We start from the raw sequence: 25,127 nt of genomic DNA, 5'->3' as shown, positions 1-25,127 counted from the left end.
AAGCAAACAAACAAGTAAGTGAGTAAGTAAGTATATAGTATATATATAGATAAACCGATCAGCAATTTAAAGAAGGGAAAACTGGAACTAAAGATTGATGTTGGATGTGAGCATAAGACATCTCCCAGGACCGAGGATTTGGGGTGAAATTTATGTCCCGAGCCCCAGGACCAATGGAGCCTCCTGGGCGTGTGTGGGTGCCTGATTTTTTTCCATTTGAAGCCCTGATTTATCTTGTCTCAGACCCTCCCAAAATACAAAGTGGATGAGAATACTTCCCCTTGCAGCGGTATGCACCTAAATGTTAAGTGAAATCAATCATGGATTGCATGTTATGAAAAAAGTACGGAGTACACAAACGTAGGGATCCCTTTCGTTGGTCGCTTTGGATTACGTGCAGTTAATTAACTTGATTAAGCCGGGAATTCAATTGTACGTATGTATGTAAGTACAAACATACATACATAGATACAGAAGTACTTACATAAGTCTGTAAGTAAGTACTGATTTAGCATTTGATGTACATACGTCTGTCTGTCTGTCTGTCTGTCTGCCGTATGCAAGAGCATATAACATACATATCCAATCGCAAGGAGATCTCGAGGGCAGTGTATAAGCCCGGTATCTCGAACCGAGATGGCGCTTAGGGCCGTCCCGTTAGACAGCGTTCTGCAAATGCAAGCGGGCATGCAGGCTAAGAACCAATTCGACAAAGGAAAGGGTCTGGTCTGTCGACAGTTTCGACCAGGCTGCAGATACGTACCGAGATTTCAGAGACGCCCGATCTAGAGCAAGGGGATGGCGCCCCCCCCGGATCGACTCTGATACACTGTGGAAGTCTAGAACGGTCGACTTTGCAACACACTGCAACTGGCAACTTGGTACTTGTCAAGTGCGGGCTGTATGTACTGTTTGTTTTCATGATGATGTTATGTTATATCTGCTTCGTACTTACTTCATCGTCTGTCATGGTGTCGTATGCGGATTGGACCCGCCTTGGAAATTGGGAAGCTGGGTTCCTGGTTCATTGGATACACCGCATATGCAGGAAGCCTCTACGTGTCAGCATTCAGTACTATGTAAAGTACATCCGGTCTGCAGTCGAATTCAAGAGTACATATATGCATAAAATCCTCATTCCATCATCACCGGATACGGGTTGCAATCGACAGTTCTGAATTCGGCTTTATTCGGTCTTTCCCATGGCATATCCCCTGTCCTAAACTGTGATGGCACTCGAAATGAGCTTGCCCGACTTCCTGAGTCAGTTTCAAGGTTGCTTTGGTGTCAAAACTGGTCCCTGGAACCGAACTGGGGTATTATCAGCTGATAGCTGGCATGCCATCCGCTTACCCGCCATCCCGTCTTTTCAACTCACTAGCACTTAAGCTATCTTGTTGACACTTTCTTTTTCAAATTCTAGTCGCTGCACTGGCCTGGTATTTGGGCAAGCTCAAGTTACACATTGATGGTCATGAGTCTCTGATTAATGCTCTGCAGTACACAAAGGGCCGGTGATACTCATATCACATATCTCATTCACTCCTCGCGGCCTCAAAAACTTGTCGGCTACCCCGTCCTTACGTGGATCGATTATCCCTGGCCTGTGCTTTAGCGCGTCTATATGAAGCTACCCCATAGCTTCCAATAAGCTCCCTGCGTCGACCACTCTACTATTCCCCCACCCCCCCTTCTTATGCAAAGTCCAAAGACGTCTTTGTTGCTGCGCTTGTATCCAGAAACATGCTGGCTGCAGCCTACTAAAAGCTCCACAGGGGCACCGGGGTCTTGTTCCTCTTTTGAGCCCTTTCGTTGCCTTGCCTGGTAATATAAGACAAGGCGGACCCATACTCGTCTCCATTGGACTGAAAATACTGATGCAAGGGGGTGACCCAATTTACGGGAAAAGCCTCAGTCATCATACCAAACAGGGTTCATGACCCCAAAGAACTGGAATAGATGAATTGGCTTCCCCCCAGATCAAGTGTCCAAAATGCTGCCTTTCCTTTTGGGCCAGAACCCGCCTTTCTGTGTTGTGGCCAGAAGCGTCTGTGCTCAAAATATCGAAGGATCCCTGACCCGCCCTAAAAACGGACATTGCCCAGGCCCACTAGGCTCGGGGAATCATCATCAAACATTGTCGCCAAGAGCCCGACGAGACTGTTAACTGTGTCAATTGGTTGGCTGATAACGGGTACCGGATCGACTACATACTTTAGTTATCATGAATTTATTCCCTTTTGTCAATTCCGCGTCGCATGGCTCAATTGACTTCCCGTCTGCAATGCCTGTTCGATCTCGAGTGTTTCGCACGGGAACTCTACCCGCCCTCCTCCATATCTGAGTATGGAGTCTGCTCGATGTCTGGACTCTCAGCCTGACGATATGATGCTCTTTTCATTCGTAACCCTGACACCCAGTTCTCGACCATCTTGATCAGAGGTACATAGTAGTATAGGTTTCCCACAATTACCGCAGAGCTCACTTCCCTTGCCATCCAGACCACATAGTTTCTGTTGAAGTTAATTTGCAACTGGTTGTTATTGTTGTAATGTTGCCAGACAAGTAAGGCGGACCGCGCACAGATGCAAGCAACTATACTGAAGATCCCGATTCCGAATATCGCAATGATGAAGAATCTCCGGAGATGGGAAACTTTGACTTTCCATATCATCGGAATGGGTACCGCAAGGACAAGGAGATCCGTAACCGTGTTGACAACTAGGACGGTGATATTATGCGGAATGAAAGTGAAGCAGGCACGGTGTCCTACGTGAACGGCAGAAATTGTGAGCTGTCATATTTTTAGATATAGAAAGGAACTCGAACAAGATAAAAAGTTCATGTAAGCTAGGTACCTACCATCAGACATCAAAGAGGGTGTCCAGTATGCTTCGAGAGGGTGACACCAAGCTGCCAGAAGCAGGATAATGATTGAGAAGTAACCAATTACCACGATTCCTGCTACGACCTTATTGACGATATTTGTTTTTCGATTCCGCCTAGCATGAGGAAGTGCTGTTAGCTGGGCTGAGCTGAGCTGAAAACGTCTAGACCGTCGAGTTTCAAGCATGTTGGGATATCACCAAACTTACGTAAGGGAATGGTAGACAAGTAGCAAACATCCTTTGACCAAGTATTGTGTCGTAACGTTGCAGATTTCTCCAGTCCATGCGAGGATACCGTATGTTTTCCAAAGCCTTGTCGATTTGGGGTCTAAATCCAGCGATGCTGGTGAAATATTTCGACTGAATCCTGGAAGATTGTCGAACCCATAGCGACTTATGTTCAGCAATGACAGCGTGAGAGTTAACATAAGCTAGGTCCATTTGCATTTACCACATTAGCTATAGGGCTCCATGAATACCGTCGCTTCTTTAAGATGTAGAGGGGTTTCTCGTACCAAGGCAAGTAGCATCGACCAGTCCGCAGCGTCAAATCTCAAGCCTTTCCTTGTTGCCCTTAGTATACTACTCCATATTCTATTAGCTAACTTCTTCAGCAAACTCGAACTTTAGGATCGTTCTCTCATACTATCTACCGATTGCAACGGTAATCGTCAGACTCCACCATATTGCTACTTCCGGCTCCAAAGTCGTATTCTCTCGATTTGCCGCGATTGTCTGCGCCGAAAAAGACCCTGTCATAGTTTCCAGCAGGCTCTATCCCCGCCTAAGATAACCGGTATATGTCGTCTACGGGGTCAATCGTGAGTATTGTGGAGGTCTAGTCGGTATTAAAGGGTGCGTTTGACACATTCCCACATTGTATTCGGATTAGGAGGTTAAATTTAAAGGGAAGTCCCTCTATACCAGAGCTACTACTATACTAGTAGATCGATTGAGGGGTGGTTTCTCGAGTTTGGAAAATTGGAGTGCTATGGGTTTTAATACCCAGGGGCATACTCGTATCGACACTACCATAAGTAGGCATTTTAGCTGCTGCTCTACAGTTCCAATACGATGTCTCGGGTAGCCTCCTAGCTTTGCGGGGTCGAGTCTCCAATTCGCAAAGCTTATTCTATCTTTTAGTCCGCAAATGGCAATCGGATTGCTTATTCCCATTTCCGGGAATATTGAAAGCTTCCAGAACAGGAGTATTTTTGTTTTTAAGACTAGGTCTTAAAGGTCTGCCAATAAAACGTGGCATTTAGAGTTCGAAGTGCCCTTGGCCAATTGGTCTGATCTTCACTATAGACAGCAAATACAGGGGCAGACTTCCGTGGTGTTGAGATTCAAGCTAATGTGAATCAAATGCAGGTATCTTTTTAAGACAATGATTCACCGACATGCACGAGGGCTTCGCTATTTAAGTTAATATCTACCTGGGAAAGTTTATTGGCATAGATGTATGTACGGTTATATTAATATGTGTCTGCAAAAGTATTTATATATACACAAATGGCTTTTCTCGAGATCTTTCCACACCCAAGAACCTCAAAGTATCTACAGAAAAATGTGACTTCAAAAATTATACAAGGGAAGTTCCGCCTTAGTAATAAACTAGCGACGGTTTCGAATCTTTTCTCGCTTGGTAGTTAATGTATCCCCCGTCGAATAAGGTTCTATCGAAGACCTTCAAATTGGCGTTACTCTAACGGGAATAATTAGGCGACTAGACGGAAGGTTGAATTAAGCGTCTACAAGCACTGGCTGTAGTAAGGGTTCGAGTAGGTGCAAGTTCCCTGAGCGCAGGTGGTCGGTCCGGTCCAATCTAGCGAAGAGGTTAGTTATATTTGCATTTTCGGTGGAAGTGAAGTCTGAAATTAGACTTACTAGCACCGCCGCATTGGCCCCAAAGCGGAGAGCCTCCGGAAGATGAACCGGTTGTGGTAGCACGAGTGGTGGTTGTTGTAGTACGAACTGCGGTCGTGGTAGTAGCTGGGGTTGTCGTGCGAGCGGCCGTCGTTGTGCTGCGAGTGGTTGTCGTAGTCACTGGGGTTCCGAGGTTATATCTATTCGGTTGTTAGTACTATTGTTTACCTATTTAACCGTAGATGGATCAGGTAGTTACGAACCTGGTCTTCAAGTGTCTCCACCAGTCACGCAACATCCAGCCATCGAAATCAGTGATGACAGATGAGGATCCTGCCAACATGATGAAGTTTGAGACGCCGGTCGGGGTCCAGTCATAGAAATCTGGTGACTTGTATTAGCTGACGGCTTGCGCAGAAGTTCAACTCTAGTGGCTAGCTTACCATCCAAGGCGAATGTATGTCCTATTTCGTGGAGGAGAATATGGATGTTCTCGGAGTTCAATTGGCTCAAGAAATATTCTGTTCCAATTCTTTGACCCCTATATCATGACCAGTTGTTTAGCGATATACTCTCCAATTTAGAATATCAAATTTAAAGCTTACCAGTCACCACCGGCACCACCGCCAAAGCCATCTGTGAGCCACAAGCTCTGGTCATAATGGCGAGCAGCCCCTCCTGGGCACGAGTTGTAGTTTCCATCTTGATGGAAGAATCTTCCGCATCGTGGATCGCACTCAGGGATACCGCCTATAATCCGAAATTTAGCACCCGGATTCTCAACTCTTCCTAGTCCATTAAATTCAAATCCTTACCAGAGTCCTTGGTAGTGTAAACGTCATATCCGCTCGTAGATCCCTGAAGCTGAGCAGTGTTCCTGACGGCATATCCAACAATCTTGACTGGAACACTAGAATATGGGAAACCGTCGAATCCAACAAGCCAATCGATCCATTTCTTCACTGATCGCTGCAAGGCAGTCAATATCTGAGCTCGCTGAGCCTCGCTGAGGTTCTGAGACGAGTCCCATCGAACGCAGAAGTTGAGATATCCTCCGTTGGCTATAACTTGATCGTAGCCATAGTTCTTGAAGCCGAGGGCATTGCTATAGGTTGCCACTTGGTGGTCCCAGACTTGACTGAGTGGTAGAACCAAATTTGAAGGTCTATCCGAGAGTTAGATGTCAGCTCGTCATGCATGTAATATTAATCTTTTTGGATACTAAGACTTAATGACATACGGGTTCCATGTTGTCTGTCTCGCCACAATCTGCTTTGGCATAGCAGCGGCAAGACTTGCCAGTCCCAAAGTAAGGACAAGGGAGTCCTGTAAAAGACGACTGAAATGCATTGTTTCAGATTTCGATTGTGTGTGTATATATATATATATATAAATATCTTTTTTTAGGAAGATTTAAAAGAAATTTCAATAATATCTCAAGCACAGCTAAGAGAAATAGATAATGTAAAGAATGTGAAGGGGAACAAGTGAAATAAGCCTCTAGCTATAATGAAAATTTAATGACAATGAAACTTGAGAAGTCAGAGGGAAACCGAGGGTATCGTGGTCGATATAAATACTTACTTGACAGCCTAGCGGATATATAGAATCCATGGAACAAGCCGAAGGCCATGTTATTTCGATGCAAGTAATTCTAGATTAGACCCAAGCCAAGATGCCGTGATATTGCTTGCCCCTCCCGCCGAGCCGGGCATCTTGAATGACGGGATCCGAAGTCTGGCAACCATGGTATCATCAGGAGTAGTCGAGTGGAGGAATCTAGTTTCTCCATGGATCCACCGACGTGCCTTGGTTAATAATGTTCAGGATAAAAACCCATGGCGAAGAGTAGCAAAAGGATGGAGTCTAACGACTAGTGGGAGTCGCTTAAACTAGCTGTTTCCATGGATAACTATCGTTTCGAATATTTCAATCTTTGGTAAACCAATCGGCTGCCGACCTGATCCTCATCCGAGATCTCCTAGGCCTATGGAGCCATGGATTTCAAACAATCGCATAAGCCTCATAGCCAGCTTCCATCGGATATTCTGGATCTCTGCCGGAAGTAGAGTTGGAAACTTGTTGATTAGATCGATTTCGGACTGTCACGCTCCGAGGTCCAAACCAGAATTGGGCCTTAATGCCCGACGGACGGACCAGAAAATGGCCCCTTTCTCGGCCTGGTATCCTTGAAATAACTTTAAAGTTGAAGCAATATCCACATATCCAGCGTTTGTTCGAAACGTCAGAGGTACCGAAGGGACCCAACTCCTGGTTCAAAGTCAGGAACCATCTGGTCTCACCATGCTAGTTTCCCCACGATTTCTAGCGTGCACATGTCTTTCGGGAGGACGGTACCGCACTTTCCCTCCTTTCTTTCTTTCCCGCGTGGTATTTCTTCAGGAACTTTAGGCGGCGTCAGGGCAAAACGAGTGCAACCGGTTTGGCTAAAATTCCCAAAGTGGTAATGTGTGCATATACGCTCGCGCCCTAACGGATGCTCGAATGTCATATTAGTGCAAGATAGCACCTAGGTAGTTAGTACTCCAAAAAAAATAAAAATTGATAGATATGTGAGTTAATATAGCTTGTAGTTGAAATAGTCCAAGAATTAATATTGGTCATCTATAGTTTATCTCCCACCGGCTTTCTCCATTGCATCAGAAATCCTAATATCTCGCGACAATTCCGTCCGAATATTAATGTAACCAACATCATCCAGAAATTGCGTTGTATCTGTTGTACCAAACCTTCCTAATCCGGTCACAACACATTCCCATATTTTCATCCCTGTCGAAATCGCATACAAAGATTCTTTCGCAAAAGAAAACTTCCAACCCTGCGATGCTATTGGTAGCCGCATTTGTCTGAAGCCCATAACCTCCAGGCCTCTCCACAACTGCAAAGCTCAATTCCTCCAGATGAACGTCATACGGCTTCCTAGAGTCTGGGCAACTCCGATTGCCCGTTTATACTATGGTAAGTTCCTAAATGCCTCTCTTATATGACGACATAATATCGGTGCTAACGATCTGGAAATCAAAAACAGGCACGGCAACTCGTAGTATAACCACCTCGTCCCTGCTCGCACCGGAAACCGCGCCGAATGTTTTCAGACGGACGGATAAATCTGCTTCCAGACTCCAGGCTTCCTTTCGGAGGACGGTAGCTACTCAGGCTGCTCCGGAATCTGTAACGTCTGAAGTGACGTCCGAAGTGGTAGCTGAAGTAACATCTGAAGCTTCCGCCGAAGTTAAAGACTCACATACGCTACCGTCACCACCACCCCGGAACCCCAAAGCAGCTCACCTACCATATCAAATCGGGAAATCCGCAACTGGAAACCTTCCTGTCTACCAAATAAAAGCGGCCGGCCGGATAAAATCGACAGAGATAAAGAAAATAAAAGGAGATCTGAAAGCTCTCGCAACTGATCTCAAGAAGGCATTGAAGTTGAAAGACCACGAGATACGGTCGAATGAGCTTACTTCAAGGATCGAGATAGCGGGCAAGCGGGGAATAGATGTTAAGAATTTTCTGAGAAACCAAGGTTTGGGAGAAGATTTTAAGACTTTGACTCCCTCCCAATCTTAACTGGGATCTCGAGTATGTATATAGCTCTCATGCCGGGAGTAGTTGTATAATAGAATGATCAATACCAAGATCTAGCAAGGCCAATTGAAGTGTCATAGTAGACGGGAGTAGAGAGGGGGGGGATAAAAGATAATATTAAGGTGAGAATAATTACAATACACATGGGGACCTGCCAGTGACAAGTCTTCTCTCCAATTACAAGTTCACGTAACCAAGAAACGAATACAACTATAGATAGGATATGTAAGTACAAACAGCGTGACCACGCGACAGCGACAATACACTAATATGAAGTAGCAGCAAAAAAAAAACAAAATCGAAGTAATTTGGGGGCGCAACAGTAAGTTTTCAAGCTTTTTTTATATAATGCCTTGGAACCCTTATAATTATGCCTTGCAAAATTTCTTTATGCTTTCAGGCCTAAAGCTTGACCTCGTTATGTAGATGTCATCCCCCTTTTCTTTAATCCCTCCTCATCGTCTCCACCTTCACCTTCCTTGTAATCCTTCTTGTCATCCTTCTCGCCATCCTTCTCGTCATCCTTCTCGTCATCTTCAGGCGGCGGCGGCGGAGTCTCAATATCTGGTGGTGGCGGAGGTGTCTCTTCAGTTGGTGGTGGTGGAGGTATCTCCATAGGTGGTGTTTCGACGGGCGGTGGTACCGGTGGAGGCGTCTCGACAGGTGGCGGCGGAGGAGGAGCAGTTTTGTCAAAATCAAAATCGGGGAGCCGATCAGATAAATCATCAAGCCACCGGCTATCCGGCCAAAAGGAGAATTCAGACGGTAACCGGTAAAACCATGGATGGAAATTCCATTGCGTCTTGCCCCAGTCCGAGCAGCCGTAGTAGATCGGCTTACCCTTGATGCCGACGAGACCTCGCCAGTAAAACTTCTTCTTACCTTTGTTGTTGTTACAAGAAGGGATGAAGTGGGTTTGGAAAGCTGGCATGATTCTTTAGAGAGGGAGTAGGCATCATGTCAGCATGATATTAATCAGAGTTAGAATTAGGGGATCGATTCAAAAGGTACTCACTGTGAAGTCGGCTTCCCATCAAAGAGCCAAGTCGAAAATGTCTGTATCGTAGTACTGCTATTTGTTTCACACGGTCTCATCACGATATCTCCAAGCTTATGATCCTCATTGTATGGAACTGGCCTCTCGGCCGGAACCAAATAGGTCATACATAATTTAGAATGTGCATTCTGTATATATCCCTGAAAGTAGGAAGGCCTCAGCAGAGCCACCCTGTTGAGGTTGACAGACCCACGAAAGTTCCACCGGAACGGAAGGGTAGGATGATTGATTCCCTCGTGCTTACGACAGTCGCCGGTAGTACACTGGCAGTCTTGAAGAGTAATTCCGCCTTTCTCAGCATCATCCGAGAGACAAGCGCTGTAAGTCGAAACACCGAGTTCTGGAGCGGGATAATTCAAATGGAAAGTTAGGTTTTTCCCTCGATTTTATGCTAACTTTGACATCTCTTGAGCAAACAGTATTGGGGAAATAGACTTACCAAGCATCCCAGACCATGAATATGGCCATGACTCTTCACTTTGTGCACCCTCTCTTTCGAATTCTTCGTAGAAGCCGCTCTGGCGTGCTTCTAGATTCACGTGTGCACTGGTTTTGAAAGCTGGGTTTATAACATGGGACTGGACCTTGTTGATTACTAGAAGTACTGTAATGACCGGTACTAGCCGGTCTCTGATTCTGAACCGCATCGATTTGATGTGTCCCTATTCTTATCGAGGAATTCGAAATCGAAAATTGTAACAAATGAACGGGCCCAATATGCTTAAACGATTGCCAAAAAGCGGCCAGTTATTTTATAAAATTTAATAACGTTAACACTGCAACTTTTTGACCTTTATTTACTAGCGCCGCGTTTTATAAATAAGGTCACTATCGAGAATCTTTTCTGAAAATCCCAGAAATCTTAGAGGGGGAACATGGCATATCTTTATAGAGTCTCTGAAAAGTCTTTGCGCCCACATTCGAAAGCCCTCTGGCACCCTATGCACACTCCACTAGGCTAGAAGCTTCTTAATCTGGGCGGAGCACTACAGACTCGAGCTGTGATGTAGATAAATATAACGTTGGGCCATATGCCGAGAAGTATCAAGTGCCACCAATGCAATACTTACACGCATCGTATAAGCGTGTGAACATTTGAGGCAGCTATAATTTGGATTTATGTTATAATTTGGATTTATCTGGGTGAAATATTTTTCTCCTTATGCTGTCAATTTCGAAATTCATCTGCAAAATCAATGGCATCTGCTGTGCGGATCTGAAATCAAAGTGGTCTGCGAGTTTCAGTCTTCTAAGTTTTGTTGGATTATGCTACCAAGTTGTGTTGTGGCTTAAATTCACTAATATAATGGCGTCTCAGTACTTCCCATGTAACCAGTCTCGTGACTAGACTTTTTGCGGATGCAGATGCTTAGGATAATGTCTTCTGCGTGGGTCTTCTGCAACTTCGGATGAGCCCCTCACACCGCATTTGTTTCATCTCTAACTTTGCATTGGATTCGCATCAGTTGGTGTGATATCATAACTTGACAGCATGTGCACAGATGTGACTATTTCAATTACAACATTAAGCTCAGGAACCTCATAAAACCAAATTCATTGCTCCCGACTGAGTAGTCAACCCTCTAGAAAGTAAATTATAAACCTTCCTAACAATCCTTAGCCATACGCAGAAGATTCTATGTGCATGCATCTGGCTAGCAAAGCTATACAACAGAATAATTAAAGCCCCCTATTCCCCAAGAATTTCGAGGGCGAAAGGGAGCAAGAGACCATAAAAAAAGACCTAGAAAAGAAAGTCTAACAGGTGGTAAAAAATAAACCAAAGGCCAAGTAGATAGAAGAAACAAAACTTCAAATCTAGACAATATTGGGACGTTAGAGCTTCGCCCCTTCCTTCTTTCTCTTCTCCCTCTCCTTGTCTCGTAGCAAGCGTCTCAAGATTTTACCACTTGGACTCTTTGGAATAATGTCAATAAACTCCACGCCACCTCCCAACCTTTTATGTTTTGACTTGTGATCAGCCACCCACTTCATGATCTCTGCCGCAGTCTCCTTCGACGCTTCATAGCCTGGATTTAAGACCACAAACGCCTTTGGCAACTCTCCAGTTCTCTCATTGGGGACGGGGATAACAGCACAATCTGCAACCTTTGGATGGTTCAACAGGTGCCCTTCGAGTTCGGCCGGAGCTACTTGAAAACCACTAATTTTTATGAGCTCCTTGAGGCGATCTACGATGAACAAGTGTTGATTCCCAGATGATGATTTTTTGACAATGGTTTCGTCGCCGGTACGAAGCCATCTATGACCGTGCTCGACGATGAAGGTTTCGTCGTTGGCCTTTTGGTTGTTGAGGTAGCCGATGACAACGTTGTCGGCACTGACGAGGAGCTCGCCGGGTTCGTTTTCACCGACGTCCTGGCCTTGGGCATTAACCACGCGACATTTGATACCAGGCAAAATGCAACCGGATGAACCGTGCCAAATATCGATGCCAGAGGTAAAAGAAACGACAGTAGAGGATTCAGTCATGCCTATAAATACCAAATTGTTAGTCTGCTCAGCCCTCTAAAAAATTTGGCTAATTTGCTAACCAAACGGATTTTGAAGGAGACTGAAACTTACCGTATCCTTGGACAACCTTCATCCCCGGGTACAACTTTGTCATCTCCAAGCTGAGTTCCTCTGTCAAAGGAGCAGCGCCTGTCATAATGTACTTAACAGGAGAAAGGTCGAATTTGTCCAAGATGGCCTTGTTCTTGGCCATAACAATCATGAGTGGTGGCACCAAGAAGAGGAAACTGAGCTTGAAGTTCTGGATACATGTTAAGAACGACTGTAGCTCAAATTTGGGAAGAACAACAGCTGAGTTTCCCATGAAGGGTTCCGTCTGGTTGATGACTACTAAGGCGTAGATGTGTGATTGTGGAAGAAGCGCAAGGACTTTTGTAGGTTCTCTGGAGTCTCTGAATGATTTGGAGTATTCAGCCACTTGAAGAACATTTGTAATTATGTTAAAGTGAGAGATCAAGACTCCTTTCTATTATAGCGGTCAGCCCGTAGTTGTCATTAGCTTTATGCTGAGAATTCTAGAAAAGCGTTCAAAAGAGGCGAAAGGTAACGTACCGGCAAACCACTCGTCCCAGACGAGTAAGAAACAAATGCAACCTTTTCTCTGGAACATCCTTTTCCCCACCTAAGAGGCTCAACCTCCTTCAACTTCTTCCCTTCTTCAACAAGATCGTCAAAGGTTCGGAAACCCTGAGCCTTCCTTCGCATTTCCTCTGTGGTCACTACATCAGGGATAGGAAGCAAGAATATGTTCTCCTTCGGAATTTTAACACCCTCTGCATTGGCAGCCTGGATAGCGGTATCGAGAAGTGGTACACAGGTGAACAGTACCCTCGCTTTCGAATCCCTCAGCTGATATGCAAGTTCATCGGCATTGTAGGCAGCATTTGCTGGACTCGTGATGCCATTGACACGATGGACTGCATAGCAGAGTGGGACATAATCGATCTATTGGTGCATAAAATACAGGTTAGCGTCCATCACCCCCTTGCTTCAAAGCTTCGATATCCATATCCGCATCTGGGTACATTTCTTTTATCTCGGGGTCTATTTTTGCCCTTCTTTCATTCTTTCCCCAACTTACACAGTTGATGCTGTAGACCCCCACGACTCTCTCCCATTGAGAAAATCCAGCAGCTTGGCCACCCTTGTGGATATCGTCAATCTTTAAGACATTCTTGATAGCTCGAGCAGCAAGCTCGACTCTTGAAGCGACTTCGGTAACTGAATATGTCTTGCCGGTAAGACCGCAAACATACGGTGGGTTTGATTTGCTAGGATCTGCACGTCCGTAGGCTGGGTTGAGTACGAAGTCGCCAATTGGAATGTTGTCTGGACGGTTTGGCAACTGGGGCACCCACTTTGGTGCCTCGTACACAATCATCTTGATTGATGTTTGTTGGCGAGGGTTCGAAGTTGAAGAAAGAGAAAGAAGTGTCGAACCGAACAAATCAGAAGACAAATAAAAAAGAAGAAATTGTCTGTGATAAGAAGAGAAGATGAGATTCTCTAGAAATCACAAGCTGGGCGGCCAGAGATCGAATTAAGAAGGTTGATGCTTTCCGAGGCAGCTACTTGGCACCGCAAGGGAGGTCGGAATTGAATCGAGCGGGAGCAGAGCTTGGTGTTGGAGTTGTTGCACAAAATCAGGTGATATCGATGGCCAGAATCCTTCTAACTAATGAAGGAAGGAAAATGGAAGTAGGGAATCAAACCGATTGGAAGGGTAAAAGCGAAGGGTTTTGGTCTAGTCGTTGAGGTTGAAATTGAGGTTGAAATCGAAGCTAAGAGGAGGCGATGAGGTTAGACTAGTGATGAGGTTGAATACATTTCGAGCAGCAGTGTTTCTATTAAATGATTCCTCCAAAACATGCATCGCTAACAGGTCCTTCAATTAAGGCATGCATATGCCCCGTCAGCAGACGTCAGGCGCCCTGGGCCTGGGCTGTCATGTTGGCGGCCAACTTGTTCGACTTTCAAATTCAACTTCAAACTCAATTGTAGGTAATCACATCAATGCAAAGGCAATGGCCATGATAAGCTTTTTACCAGGGCGGCTAAAGTTATAGCTAACTGAAGCTGCCGATGGTATACAGAGCAGTACTTCATGACATTACATAACGTCGACTCGACTGGACTCGACTTGAAGGCACTCACCTAGCCACAATATTTAATGCCAAACTCTGTGCGACGGCCCTTTTTCAATTTAAGGTTGGACACCAGTCTCCTCTCGCAAGGGAAACAAATGAGGAGAAGAAGGAGGAGGATAATGGGCAGCCACCGTCAAGTTCAAGGTCCTGCAGGGCGCGGCCAGGTGCATATATATATAAAGCTCTTGCCCCCCATCCCACAAAATTAAACAATATCCATGAATCGTCCCTTCCCTCGGCTTCGGGAACAACGATAACTTCAAAAGGAAATAACGGACTACCCCCATCGGCTATATCTCTAATCTGAACTTAATATACCTAGGTATCAGGAGGAGGAAAGCGATACGCTTACACCCTTAAGCATTAGGAGCAAGGCAATTCGCTTACACCCTAAATATTTCGAGGGAAGTAATTCGCTTACGCCCCAGACATAGGTAGCTGTGTGGAGCAGACGGAGGAGAAAAAGGGCTCTCGAAGGGAAGAAAAAACGAAGTGTATGGGTTTCCTAATCCCCAATCTGGGTATATTGGCCGGGGTGTCAACCGTGGCTGCAGCAGGGGTTATTCGCTATCTAGCCCATGCCCAGACGAATATCTTAATGGCGGCAAACACGACAGGACCCAATGTTGGCTACACGTCTGCCTGTCTGCCGTGGAGGGACTTTAGGGCCGTCGGAGAGGGATCACGGATGCCATAACTCGACTCTTCGTTCGTCTCGTGAGCTATATCGAGACAAGGCGCAATATAGGTATCGATCCATACCAGAAGCATGGGGTAGCTTTCTCCACTCTTGCTCCATACACACTAACACCTCCAACCCCAAAGTTTCCAAGACTGAATACCAAGAGCTAGATAAGTGTCGATGCTAACGCCATTTCGTTCCCTCCCAGATTGTGGGGTAACGAGCGAAAAAAAAGGTTTAAACCTCTTAGGTTTTAATTCGGGAACGGAAAAAAGTTCTCCACGTGAACCACCTTTTCCTTCGAAAGCCGATCTGGCGGTAAAAAATTCAAGTCAGTCACCTTTTGAAAAAAAAAAGGTTGACAGAGACCAGAATAAACAACAGCCGTCTACGTCTACCGTACCGGATGATTTCAATGCTCTGGTTTTTGGGAGCCGGTTGTATGCATGAATATGCAAACCGACGAATTGGACGTAATTGCGGCCGGGGCGCGAGCAGATCAGCGACGTGCAGTGCAGTGCAGAATCAATGCAGACTCTATGTACGTTCGAACGTTCGCGGTTCCGTTAAAAAAAATCAAAAAGGCCAAAAAGGTTCGGAAAAATTGAATCATATTTAACCGTTCCCTTTTTCAGCCGAATTGAAGCGATCCAGAATCCCTGCAGCTCGGTGATATCATATATAACCTCCATGCTCCAGGCAGTAATTCTGCAGTGTGCTGTGCTGCGCCAAATCGAGGAATCTTCAATTCCCATATGCACGCGCCAAGTAGGCACGTTGTAAACGGAGTTAAGCGTCAACATAGACAATTCCACGATCTCGATGTTCTAACAAATAAGGAAGTCGGATTGGTTCGATGCGGGTGGCGGAGAAAAGAACCACGTATGCGAAACTGTAAATTTCAGCCTCAGATGGTCAGTATTTTCGAGTTTTCGATCCCATGTCAGCATGTCCAGAATTGAAATGACCATGTAAGTACCAGAAATCGATCCTTCTTTTTTGTACGACTATTGTCGTCTGATCCAGCCAGCTGGAATCCGGTCCATCCCAACCGTCAGAAACCTTATATATTCACCAAATTCTGGCGTGGTCGTACCTTCCGCAAGGAATTAATACGCGCTAGGGGTAGCACTAAGATGGATGGATATATCGGCTCGAGCTTTCGACAAAACTTGCCTGGCAGGCAAGTCTCAAAGCTTAACTCCTTTAGCCTACTAATCATCTAGATCTCCCGATAATCGTGAATCGACGATTTCCATCTTGCATTTAATGGTACAAATGTGATTCGCGATCGGTTGGGATCTAATTCTAAATGCGAGACACGGCAATGCAGTGGTATTGGCTGGATACTCAATCCGTATGCATGCCGTTACGCGTATGTATGTACATGTATGTTACAGTCATCGATGGTATATATACCTAACGTTACGTAACATACCGATCGTGAATCCATGGGTTAAGCTTATAAGTCGAACCTGGCGATCGGTTACTTGGTTACACATCCAACCAACCGGAGTATGCCAGACTACCATGCAGGTAGTTAACTAGTTCTGGCCCCGATCGATTTCATGAATTCACTTTAAACCTTGCATGAAGTGCGTACTTGCAAGGGATAATCGAGATAAGGATCGAAAAACTAATTATAAACTTATCAAGTAAACTTTTGATATTGACTGCAGTCCACCGCTTCTATATAGCTCGAACGCCTAAGTAAATGCTAAAGACATGGCCTTCTAACAACGTCACCTGATATCAAGACCTCACGGCTGACCAGTAGAACTTGCAACAGTCGCTGCTGCAGAAGTCTCTTCGAACACCAAGGCGACGTGACTAGACACCAAAATTAGTATCTCAATCCATATCAAAAAAGTAAATGGTAACATCGGAGATAAGAGAAAAACTTACTCGTCTCCAGCTGTGATAACTCTGCCATTAGAATCGACCACAAATCCTAAAATCCCATCGGAATGTCCTTGCCACTTAAATTTCTCCTCTCCACTCCTGCAGTCCCATCTCCTAACGGTTCTATCCACCGAACAACTAGTCAATAACCACCCCCTCTGCCCCTCCTCAAACAGTACCTTCACAACCGAGTCCTCGTGCCCACTGATTGTCCGCCTAACTGCCCACCTCTGCGTATCATAGAGCACAATAGACCCATCCACTGACGCAGAAGCCAATAGCGGCAAACTAGGTGAGAAAGCTAGCGATTCAATCGAATCACTTTGTGTCGACAGAGTAGCCAGGATCTGAGCACTCTGTGTCCCCGCCGTCGCACTACCACCTCTTCTTGCACCTGCACTTCGTCCACCAGTTTGCGTTCCAGCAGTTGGTAATGCGACAACCTTACATTCGCCCGTCGACCCACCAACAACAACCACAGTCCCTGCCGGGTTCGCAGCAACAGCATAAAGCCCGCCGTCAACATTAAACCTGGCATCATCGTTTCCAAAACTAGCGAATACCTCGCCGGTTTCCACGTTATGCACAAACAAATTCGAGTCTTCTGAAACAGTCGCAATTAACTGTCCGTTCTTCGCAAATGTACCGGCGGTACACGATGCGGTATGGTTATAAAACGCTTGTTTGACGAATAACTCCGATCCAGGTGAGTTTGCATCAATCTCATAGATCCAAACTGATCCATCGCTTGCTCCTAAAGCGAATACGTTGTCTGTGGGGTGCGCAACCAACCATGCGATCTCTTCAACTTCCTGGACTTCTGCGATTTTCTTCCACGAACTTGATTCGGTGGGGTTTGTAGCATTGGTGCATTGTGTAACCATGACTTTTCCGTTCATACCAGCAGAAACCAAGAACTCTCCGGAGGCAGTAAAAGCGACAGAGGTAACCGAATCCCCATGGCCCTCAGATTTAAAAATAATCTTCTGCGACTCTCTTTCCTGTCCTCTCTGTGACGTCTGTCCGGCTGTAGGATCCGAAGACCATATGTATGCAATATCATCACCTCCTCCTGTAGCTACAATCCCGGATAACCGTGGGTTCAAAGCGATAGAGTAAATTGAATCTGTATGGTGATCGAAATGTCGGGCCGAATCATTGATGAGATCGATTTCGATTGATTCACCGGCACCGGCTCCTCGGTATGCTGTGGAACTTTCTTCGCCCTCATCGTCCGAGAGGTCTTCCATGGGTTGGTCATCGTCTGGGATAATTTCTTCGAGAGCTTCGTTGTTGTTGATGAAGGATGGCTCTTCATCGGCTTGCTCTGTAGAGGGGTCATAGTCGTTGTTCGAACCGCTGTCGTAGGCGGCGCGGGACCCCGCTGGGGTATGAGGATGTGGGGAAACCATTGAAAATTAACGTAAATCAGAAGGAAAGTAAATGCGACTGGTCTGGTAGTAGAATTAATATTATAATGGATGAATGGTGATGTTGAGCTTTAATGTCCACTGGGTTTTATATGAAGGAAAGTTGAAGCTTGGGGAGAAGAAAAGAAAAAAAAAAATCTTAGAAATCAAAAAATGGTTTGGCGGGGCTACCGAAAAAGAATGCCGGCGAATCTTTGCGCCGACGTTTTTGTTCGATTTGATAAGCAACACCACCAAGACAGCCCTTGTAAAGAGTCACAGTTGCAGATAAATTTATAAAATGTATCAGAGTACGGAATAAGAGTCTTAGATCTAGATAATTTCTCTCAGATAAATATTTTAAATATGCTACATGCAATATAGTGCAAATGCTTTTGTAACTTTTAGTAACTTTTCTGCACCTCGTCCAAAAATCGTAAGGGTGAAAGTCAAATATATATATGCAAAAGGTGCAATGAAAATGGTTAGAAAGAGTTTATACAAGAGAAGATGCAAAGTTCTTGATGTCGGATAATTAAAGATGATGCGATATGTGGTATATCGTGATTCTCGTAGCATGGCTTTAATCCTCAGTAAGGTCTAAATAGGGCCTTATTAGTATATCTTGGGATGTCGAGTATGTTCGAAATAGTGGCTAGTTACTCACCTCCGTACTCCCAAATACCTCGTCTACCCTCCTTTGCTTCTTGCTCCTTCTTGCGAAGGTTGTCAAATCTGTCGGCATATGCCTTCTCCCACGCCTTGAGCTTCTTTGGGACCATAGACATGCCTTCTTCGATCATGGCTGAATTAATATTGTCCTAGAAAGGGCCCAAAGTCAGTTAGAAAGCCTTTTACTACAGCTCCAATATCCAGAAATGGTATCCTTACATCAACAGATTTCGACCCATCCTTAAAGAGTGTCAAAGACATTGTGCCATCCTTCTCGATGAAATCAACATTTCCAACCAACTGTTGGTTCCCAGTAATCTCCAAAAGATAGTGCTTGGCATCGTTGGCATACATCTCGGAGCCAGGGAATTGGCAAAAGCTGAGGACTGCGTCCACGGCCTGCGCCCTGAGCTTTGTGGTTGAGAATTCAGCTTGTGTAAGGGGACGAAGCGATGTGAACGGGACAGTCTCAGAATTGCCGTAGTCGATGTATAGAACGTCGGCTTTCTTAGCTTCCCTGTCAACTCGACGGACTTTAGCACGATAGAACTCGCCATCCTCGCTGAACTTGGCCGCAACGATGTCTCCGACTTTTGGTGGCCCGGAGAGTGGTGTAGCATTTGACTTGTTCAAATGGAAATTTCGGAACGAAGCCATCAACTTCTCAAGTTGGTCGGTACCTATAGCAAAATTATTAGTCGATTGTAGACTACAATGTGCAAAACTGTTTCTTACCAGAGCCAACCAGCTGAACCTTCATTTTGCCGCTCTCATCAACATTAGTAACAACCACATCTCTGTAATCTTGCCTCTTGTTAAACGTTGTTGTAGTATCTTCAGTGCTGCCAGAGGGCTCGGCGGAATCATCGGCATCATCCTGGGGGGTCCAGTTTTGCCATAAGTTCTTTCGGGCCTCTTTCGCAGCCTTCTCAGCAGCAAACAATTCGGTTCCATGGCCGCTTTGTTCAGCGGAGTAGGCGTGAACAGAAGCGAGGCCCTCTTCAACCAATAGCTTCGCCAGGTTTTCTCGGTTTACATACATGGTACCGATGAATCCATTGACTTTATCGATTGCCTCGACATCAATCTCAACATCACGTTGGTAGGCACGCTTGCTTGTGAACTCAAGAGCCTCTGGTCCGAAGGGCTCTGACTTCTCGGATGCGTTCCTAGCGGTACGTGGTGCCCTGATGCCCGATAGGACAAAGGTCAATTTGACATTCTCCTTTGGAATCAACAGCTTGAAGCGGGATCCAGAAGCGACGAAGTCGACAATGGCGGGAATACGTCGTTGTCGGCTCAAGAAAGAAAGATGTGCCTTGGCCTTTTGTTCGGATTCGGAAGCATCGACAATGGGCTTAGGAGCTGGGGCCTTGAGGTTATATTGTCCCTTTTCTTCCTTGATGGCAGTCTCTTCGGCGGCTAGGAGTGCATCCCAGATTGGAGAGCGGTCCTGATCATCTCTTCGGTGTCGAATGACGGACGCTAGGCCGTTCTCGATGAGGGATAGTGCGATGTTCTGGCCAGCCAAAAGCACGGTTGCCATTGTACGTTCCTCATAGTCCTCGTTACCCGGACGCTTTCCATCGATGGTAACATGAACGTGCTTACCGATAAGTTTCTTTCGAAGGAATTCCTTGGCCTCCGCTTGCCATCGCGTGGGAACCTTTGGATCAGTGTGTCCAGTCGGTCTCGACGGAGCCTTAACACTGGATAGACTGAGCTTTTTTTCTGCTCCAACCTTTTCTCGGACCCAGATTGTATCAGCGGATTGAACTCTTGAGACGACGCAGTCAAATCCGGCGTCAGTCTCGGTCTTGACAACAAATTTCTTCCACATATTTATTTTCTTTGCTTTCGCCCTGGCTTCCTGGGCACGAAGATTGGCCATTCCAGCTCCAAGCATGCTACTATGCTGATCGAAGCATCTAGCCAATCCGTCCACCAAGATGAACTCGGCAATGGACCCTTTAGGATGAATAACATGCCCGATGAACTGATTTTGGGGAGACAATCCCACAAGTTCAACCTTGACCGTTCTTTGTAGAAGTCTGGCCTCAACGAAATTCTTGGCCTCGTCACCATATTCTTCGGCGGGGGTCTCGGGGCGACTCGACTGTGGGGCCTTGATACCAGCGACAAGGACAACGATCTGTTGGTGTTCCTTGGGAGCTAGGAGGAGACGAACAGCGATACGATCTCCTGCTATGACACGCTCGACAACGGCTAGTTCAATCCCAAATGAATCAGTATCCCCTCCGTAAAGTACCAGTCAGATGCATGTATGTATAGCCTACCTTCAATTTGTTGGCCCTTCCACTTCTGAAGGAAAGCGTTGGGGACCGGAGGAGCTTCGTTATTGATGGCAATATGACCATTGTCTGTCTGGCTCCATTGGCCCTTGTACTCTAATCTGGCCTTTGACTCCAATGCCTTCAATTTCTCGACAAGATCCGCGTGCTCAGATTGTTCTTCTCGTTTACCTGTATAACATTTCACAGCTATCAGTAACGTTCCATTCCGTTCCGTCCCCAGCAACGGGTAGCGGCATGTATGCAGAAGATTAAAAATAAAATAAAAATAAAAACGGGAACCCACCTGCATCATCGCGAACTTTAACCCAACCCTCGGCCACGACGTACTCGACGATTGACGGACCGTTGGGGACAACAGCAATGCCGTACTCCCGACTGCCGGTTGGAACGGTATACAAGACCTTGAATTGAATTTCACGACCGACCAGGTTTCTACGAAGGAACTCTCTGCTGTTGAATGCGAATGGCTACACACGCCCAATTCGGGAGCACCATGTTAGCTTCATATTTTAACCCAATCAAGAAACTGAAACCAGCATATATCTCCTGCGTGATTAAGGGACAGATTCCGGACGTACCTCATCTCCCTCCCGCTTCAATCGAGGAGCTGTCACAAATGCCAGACTGAGCTGTCGTTCTTTTGATGTGTCGCCGGGAGCAGTGCCCTTGGGAATGAGAACAAGGGTGTCGCCCGACAAGACGGACTTTACAACGGCGGCCGTCGACATATTGGATCAATTGAGTTCTGGAGTGCCGTGCCGGGTAGGTGATATGGCCCTGGAAGAAGCCGCGAATAGGGAGGACAATTGAGATATTTCGGAATGTCAGAAAGGAAAAAGGATATGATGTTTCGTGTCTACGAGTGGTAAGCAGCTGGGTGGTGTCGGACGTGAGGTTGTTAACTTGACATGGTGTTCTCCAAGCTCCACCTGTCAAAAGTAGTAACATGGGCAAACATCGCAGCTTAACTTGGAACATACGTGCTCGCTACCTAACTGCTAGGCTTCCCCGGATATATGATCTCAAGACATCAACGTCAACGAATACAGTTTATAATATATCTGAAGCTCGCATCGACGACTATCTACTAACAACGCTTTACTATCTCCGGCACTTGAAACCGACCTTCATGATCTTCAATCTTAACATTAACCACTGGAAGTCGGTTTGGTCAGATCATGCCGAAGATCAATGCAATCTGCTAAGTACTATACTTATCCACGAGTATATTAGTCACTAGCCACTCTTCAACGCCCCGCTAAAACAAACGCCTCACATATCATACCAAGGAAATGTGATCATGATCCATCAAAGTTCCTCCCAACAGCCAATATCGATCTATCCCAAACGACGCTACAAAGTATCAAATAGCTACCGTTCTCAACGGAGTCCAAGCTCAGGCACACATCAAGCTTGCGTCAGCAGAATCTCTTTGGGGGTTGGCCGTTGGTTTCACGCTAACATTCATCGACCGACGCCTTTCCCTCCAATTTTGCGCAGCGATCTTTCTTTTTTATCGTCAAAACCACATGGCAAGGCGAAATATCCCTCCCCAAAAAAAAACCATGACCCGGGACGTTGGGATCACAGATACAATCGCCTCGGGGTAATCTTAGGCTAGTTTATGCCTTCCATTCGTGCCTTCCTTCCTCCCACGAAGCCTTTTCTCACCAAAGAGAGAGGCGAATGGGTCGTGGCTTGTATCAGATACCCGGGTTTCATCAACGCCTCAAAAGGCCGAGATTCCCAATGTGGACACTATGCCGACAGATACTCGACATCGGGACTTCTAGGATCCGATTGTTTTCTCTTCGAACGTCTCAAAATAGACAAGAAGAAAAAGGAACTATCAAATATTATTTGACAATCATTTACAATTATAATATAAAACGCCACGTTGACTCTCGTTAATGCGAGTATGTCCAGCATGACCAGGTGAATATGAAGGCCCAGGCAGAAGGGGGAAGAAGAAGAAGAAGAAGAAAAACCAAATATGAAGTTTAGCTCTCCTTCTACGGATGTCGGCAGTACCAATCAGTGAAAGACTTAGACGACGACGAGGGTAGACTAACCCCGAAGGCGATGCCGACACCTTTTGGAGACTTTCCGTTTCGGTCCGGAGGGCATTCAAATGCAAGTGTATACGGCGTACATGCGTATGCGTATACGACAAAGAGAACACAACCTATTAATCTCGCCAACTAGCTCGAACGACTCGACCAGCTGAGTGGCTTGCTTGCTTGGTGGAAAATATAACGGTTTTCTTTCCACTAACTAGGGCTTCCTGAGACTCTTGAAGCCATTCGGACGCCCTTTCGGGTTCTTTTGTGAGACAATGCTCGGGGAACTATCTCCTATTGACCATGAGTACGCGAGTCCCTGGGGAATCAACAGGTATAAGATTCTCAATTCGTTAACCAACATAAGACCCCCCCCCCCCCCGTGGTAAGGAGTTCGACGAGTCAGTTGGCTATCTGTTGCGCGAATGAGACGGCTCGACAAATCAGCGAAAGAGGACTAATTGAGATAGGTTCCTTCATGATACAGGGGAGACGAAATACACAAGTTGTCTACACATCTACCAACATCAATTGTTTCTAATTTCCACCAACATTCAACATGACTTGAGGAAATCATCCCTTCCCCCTGAGTTTCTCAGACGGAAGAAAAAGAAGCTATCTCCAAAAATAAAGTCATGATTCCTATTCGGAAAATGTCTTAGAAGGCCCAAAAGGTTAAATCTATATCGGAACAGACACATGGAGGAGAGAAAGCAAAATCTGGCTATTGCATCCGTCGCTTAAGTGGAAGTGTCGCAGTGTCGAGGTCTTCCACATAAAGGACCTGGACCCTGCGTTTGTCGAGCTAAGTACCACGTGCCATTTGCCATCGGGATCCCTAGTTCTAGACTGGCATGGCCCCAAAAAAGCCTGACTATTCTGGGATGTTGATTGTTACATGTTCGTAGTACTACTTTGGCCCGGTGAAAGCAATATTCGCTCGTCCTGAGAGGAAATACTAGGAAGTACGTGCAAAAAAACAATGATACGATAATATCTTTGGTTTCAAACCACTAGAACCTTGAGCTTATTACCTCGTGGTCCATTCGCGATATTTATCCATCTAACAAATTAATGGTCACGTTGAAACCCTACAGGCGTTCGTTTAGGCACTTCTGGCTGTGTTCATGCCGGTAGTATTCGTCTCGTCAACATTTCATCTGCACGACAAACCACTTTTTCGTATCATGAGGGGTAAGTCTGATATCGCATTTTCTACAATCAGCACAAGTGTTAATTTTGGCGGGTGCCTCTGTCTTTTTTTTCTTTCTTTCGTCTTTGTAAGATCCAGATTTGACGGTCTGACTAGGATCTTTAGATGCACTGCATGTTATTTTTAATTCCACTGGACCTTCAAAACTTTTTTTTTTTATACGAAAAAAGCGGGGAGATTGGACGACAATGTCTGAGCTTAACCAGGTCTACGGTCCAGGTGTGTGTGTTCCCCACGAGAGAGAGCTCTTTGCACGAATCGCTTCAGCTAGAACGACTCGGGTGAAGAGAACCCGACTGCAGCTCCCAGAGCTTATCAATCCGACGAAGGACCAGTAATTTGGGAATTGGCCAAAAAAAACCGTCATGTGAACCTTTTTTTTTTGCAGGCCAGTTGGCAAAATGCTGTTGCTGCTGCTGTGCAATGGCGACCTTTTGTTTCCATTTCGCTGGGGTAGAGTTAATTAGTATGAGGAAAGAGCGCGAAAATGGTCGGCCATGCAGGCGTATTATTCCGAGCAAATGCATTCCGAGCCATTGATGTTTTTTATTTTATTTTTCGAAGATAGCATTAGCCATTGCCAATTGGAACTGTTGGATTCGAATGGTTATCGGACGCTGTGCGAGGAGAACGGGCAATCGACTAGTCCTATGCATCCACCCAGAAAAGAAAGAAGGAAAGAAAGAAAGAAAGAAAGAGAGAAAGATGGGAAAAAGTCAATTTCGACACCATTAAAAAATACGAATCCTCAGATCGAGATCGATAGCTG

At 45.7% G+C, this 25,127-nt stretch overlaps 7 protein-coding genes across 7 annotated transcripts; 1 reads left to right on the top strand and 6 right to left on the bottom strand.

Moving 5' to 3' along the window:
- Positions 1-2,320: 2,320 nt before the first annotated feature.
- On the bottom strand, positions 2,321-3,647 carry AOL_s00078g446 (uncharacterized protein; the record flags this gene model as incomplete). Its single annotated transcript, XM_011123709.1, has 5 exons — positions 2,321-2,769; positions 2,863-3,002; positions 3,096-3,319; positions 3,404-3,470; positions 3,535-3,647. 5 exons carry the CDS (start codon positions 3,645-3,647, stop codon positions 2,321-2,323), a joined length of 993 nt encoding a protein of 330 aa, XP_011122011.1.
- Positions 3,648-4,639: 992 nt separating this feature from the next.
- Positions 4,640-6,104, bottom strand: AOL_s00078g445 (uncharacterized protein; the record flags this gene model as incomplete). Its single annotated transcript, XM_011123708.1, has 7 exons — positions 4,640-4,713; positions 4,776-4,954; positions 5,018-5,138; positions 5,198-5,295; positions 5,360-5,504; positions 5,570-5,919; positions 5,995-6,104. The coding sequence occupies 7 exons, from the start codon at positions 6,102-6,104 to the stop codon at positions 4,640-4,642; spliced, it is 1,077 nt and encodes a 358-aa protein (XP_011122010.1).
- Positions 6,105-7,675: 1,571 nt separating this feature from the next.
- AOL_s00078g444 (uncharacterized protein) lies at positions 7,676-8,348 on the top strand (the record flags this gene model as incomplete). The annotated part of the gene is made up of 2 exons (XM_011123707.1): positions 7,676-7,733; positions 7,804-8,348. 2 exons carry the CDS (start codon positions 7,676-7,678, stop codon positions 8,346-8,348), a joined length of 603 nt encoding a protein of 200 aa, XP_011122009.1.
- Positions 8,349-8,784: 436 nt separating this feature from the next.
- Positions 8,785-10,070, bottom strand: AOL_s00078g443 (uncharacterized protein; the record flags this gene model as incomplete). Its single annotated transcript, XM_011123706.1, has 3 exons — positions 8,785-9,301; positions 9,382-9,763; positions 9,863-10,070. 3 exons carry the CDS (start codon positions 10,068-10,070, stop codon positions 8,785-8,787), a joined length of 1,107 nt encoding a protein of 368 aa, XP_011122008.1.
- Positions 10,071-11,259: 1,189 nt separating this feature from the next.
- On the bottom strand, positions 11,260-13,339 carry AOL_s00078g442 (uncharacterized protein; the record flags this gene model as incomplete). The annotated part of the gene is made up of 4 exons (XM_011123705.1): positions 11,260-11,918; positions 12,010-12,424; positions 12,511-12,903; positions 13,040-13,339. The coding sequence occupies 4 exons, from the start codon at positions 13,337-13,339 to the stop codon at positions 11,260-11,262; spliced, it is 1,767 nt and encodes a 588-aa protein (XP_011122007.1).
- Positions 13,340-16,547: 3,208 nt separating this feature from the next.
- On the bottom strand, positions 16,548-18,101 carry AOL_s00078g441 (uncharacterized protein; the record flags this gene model as incomplete). Its single annotated transcript, XM_011123704.1, has 2 exons — positions 16,548-16,617; positions 16,693-18,101. 2 exons carry the CDS (start codon positions 18,099-18,101, stop codon positions 16,548-16,550), a joined length of 1,479 nt encoding a protein of 492 aa, XP_011122006.1.
- A 580-nt stretch (positions 18,102-18,681) lies between these two features.
- Positions 18,682-21,813, bottom strand: AOL_s00078g440 (uncharacterized protein; the record flags this gene model as incomplete). The annotated part of the gene is made up of 7 exons (XM_011123703.1): positions 18,682-18,698; positions 18,766-18,919; positions 18,990-19,450; positions 19,506-20,996; positions 21,068-21,253; positions 21,369-21,552; positions 21,664-21,813. The coding sequence occupies 7 exons, from the start codon at positions 21,811-21,813 to the stop codon at positions 18,682-18,684; spliced, it is 2,643 nt and encodes an 880-aa protein (XP_011122005.1).
- Positions 21,814-25,127: the final 3,314 nt, after the last annotated feature.

The sequence above is a fragment of the Orbilia oligospora genome (assembly GCF_000225545.1).
Source record: "Orbilia oligospora ATCC 24927 unplaced genomic scaffold scaffold00078, whole genome shotgun sequence".
NCBI lineage: Eukaryota > Fungi > Ascomycota > Orbiliomycetes > Orbiliales > Orbiliaceae > Orbilia > Orbilia oligospora.
This window is presented reverse-complemented; position numbering and strand designations above follow the sequence as displayed.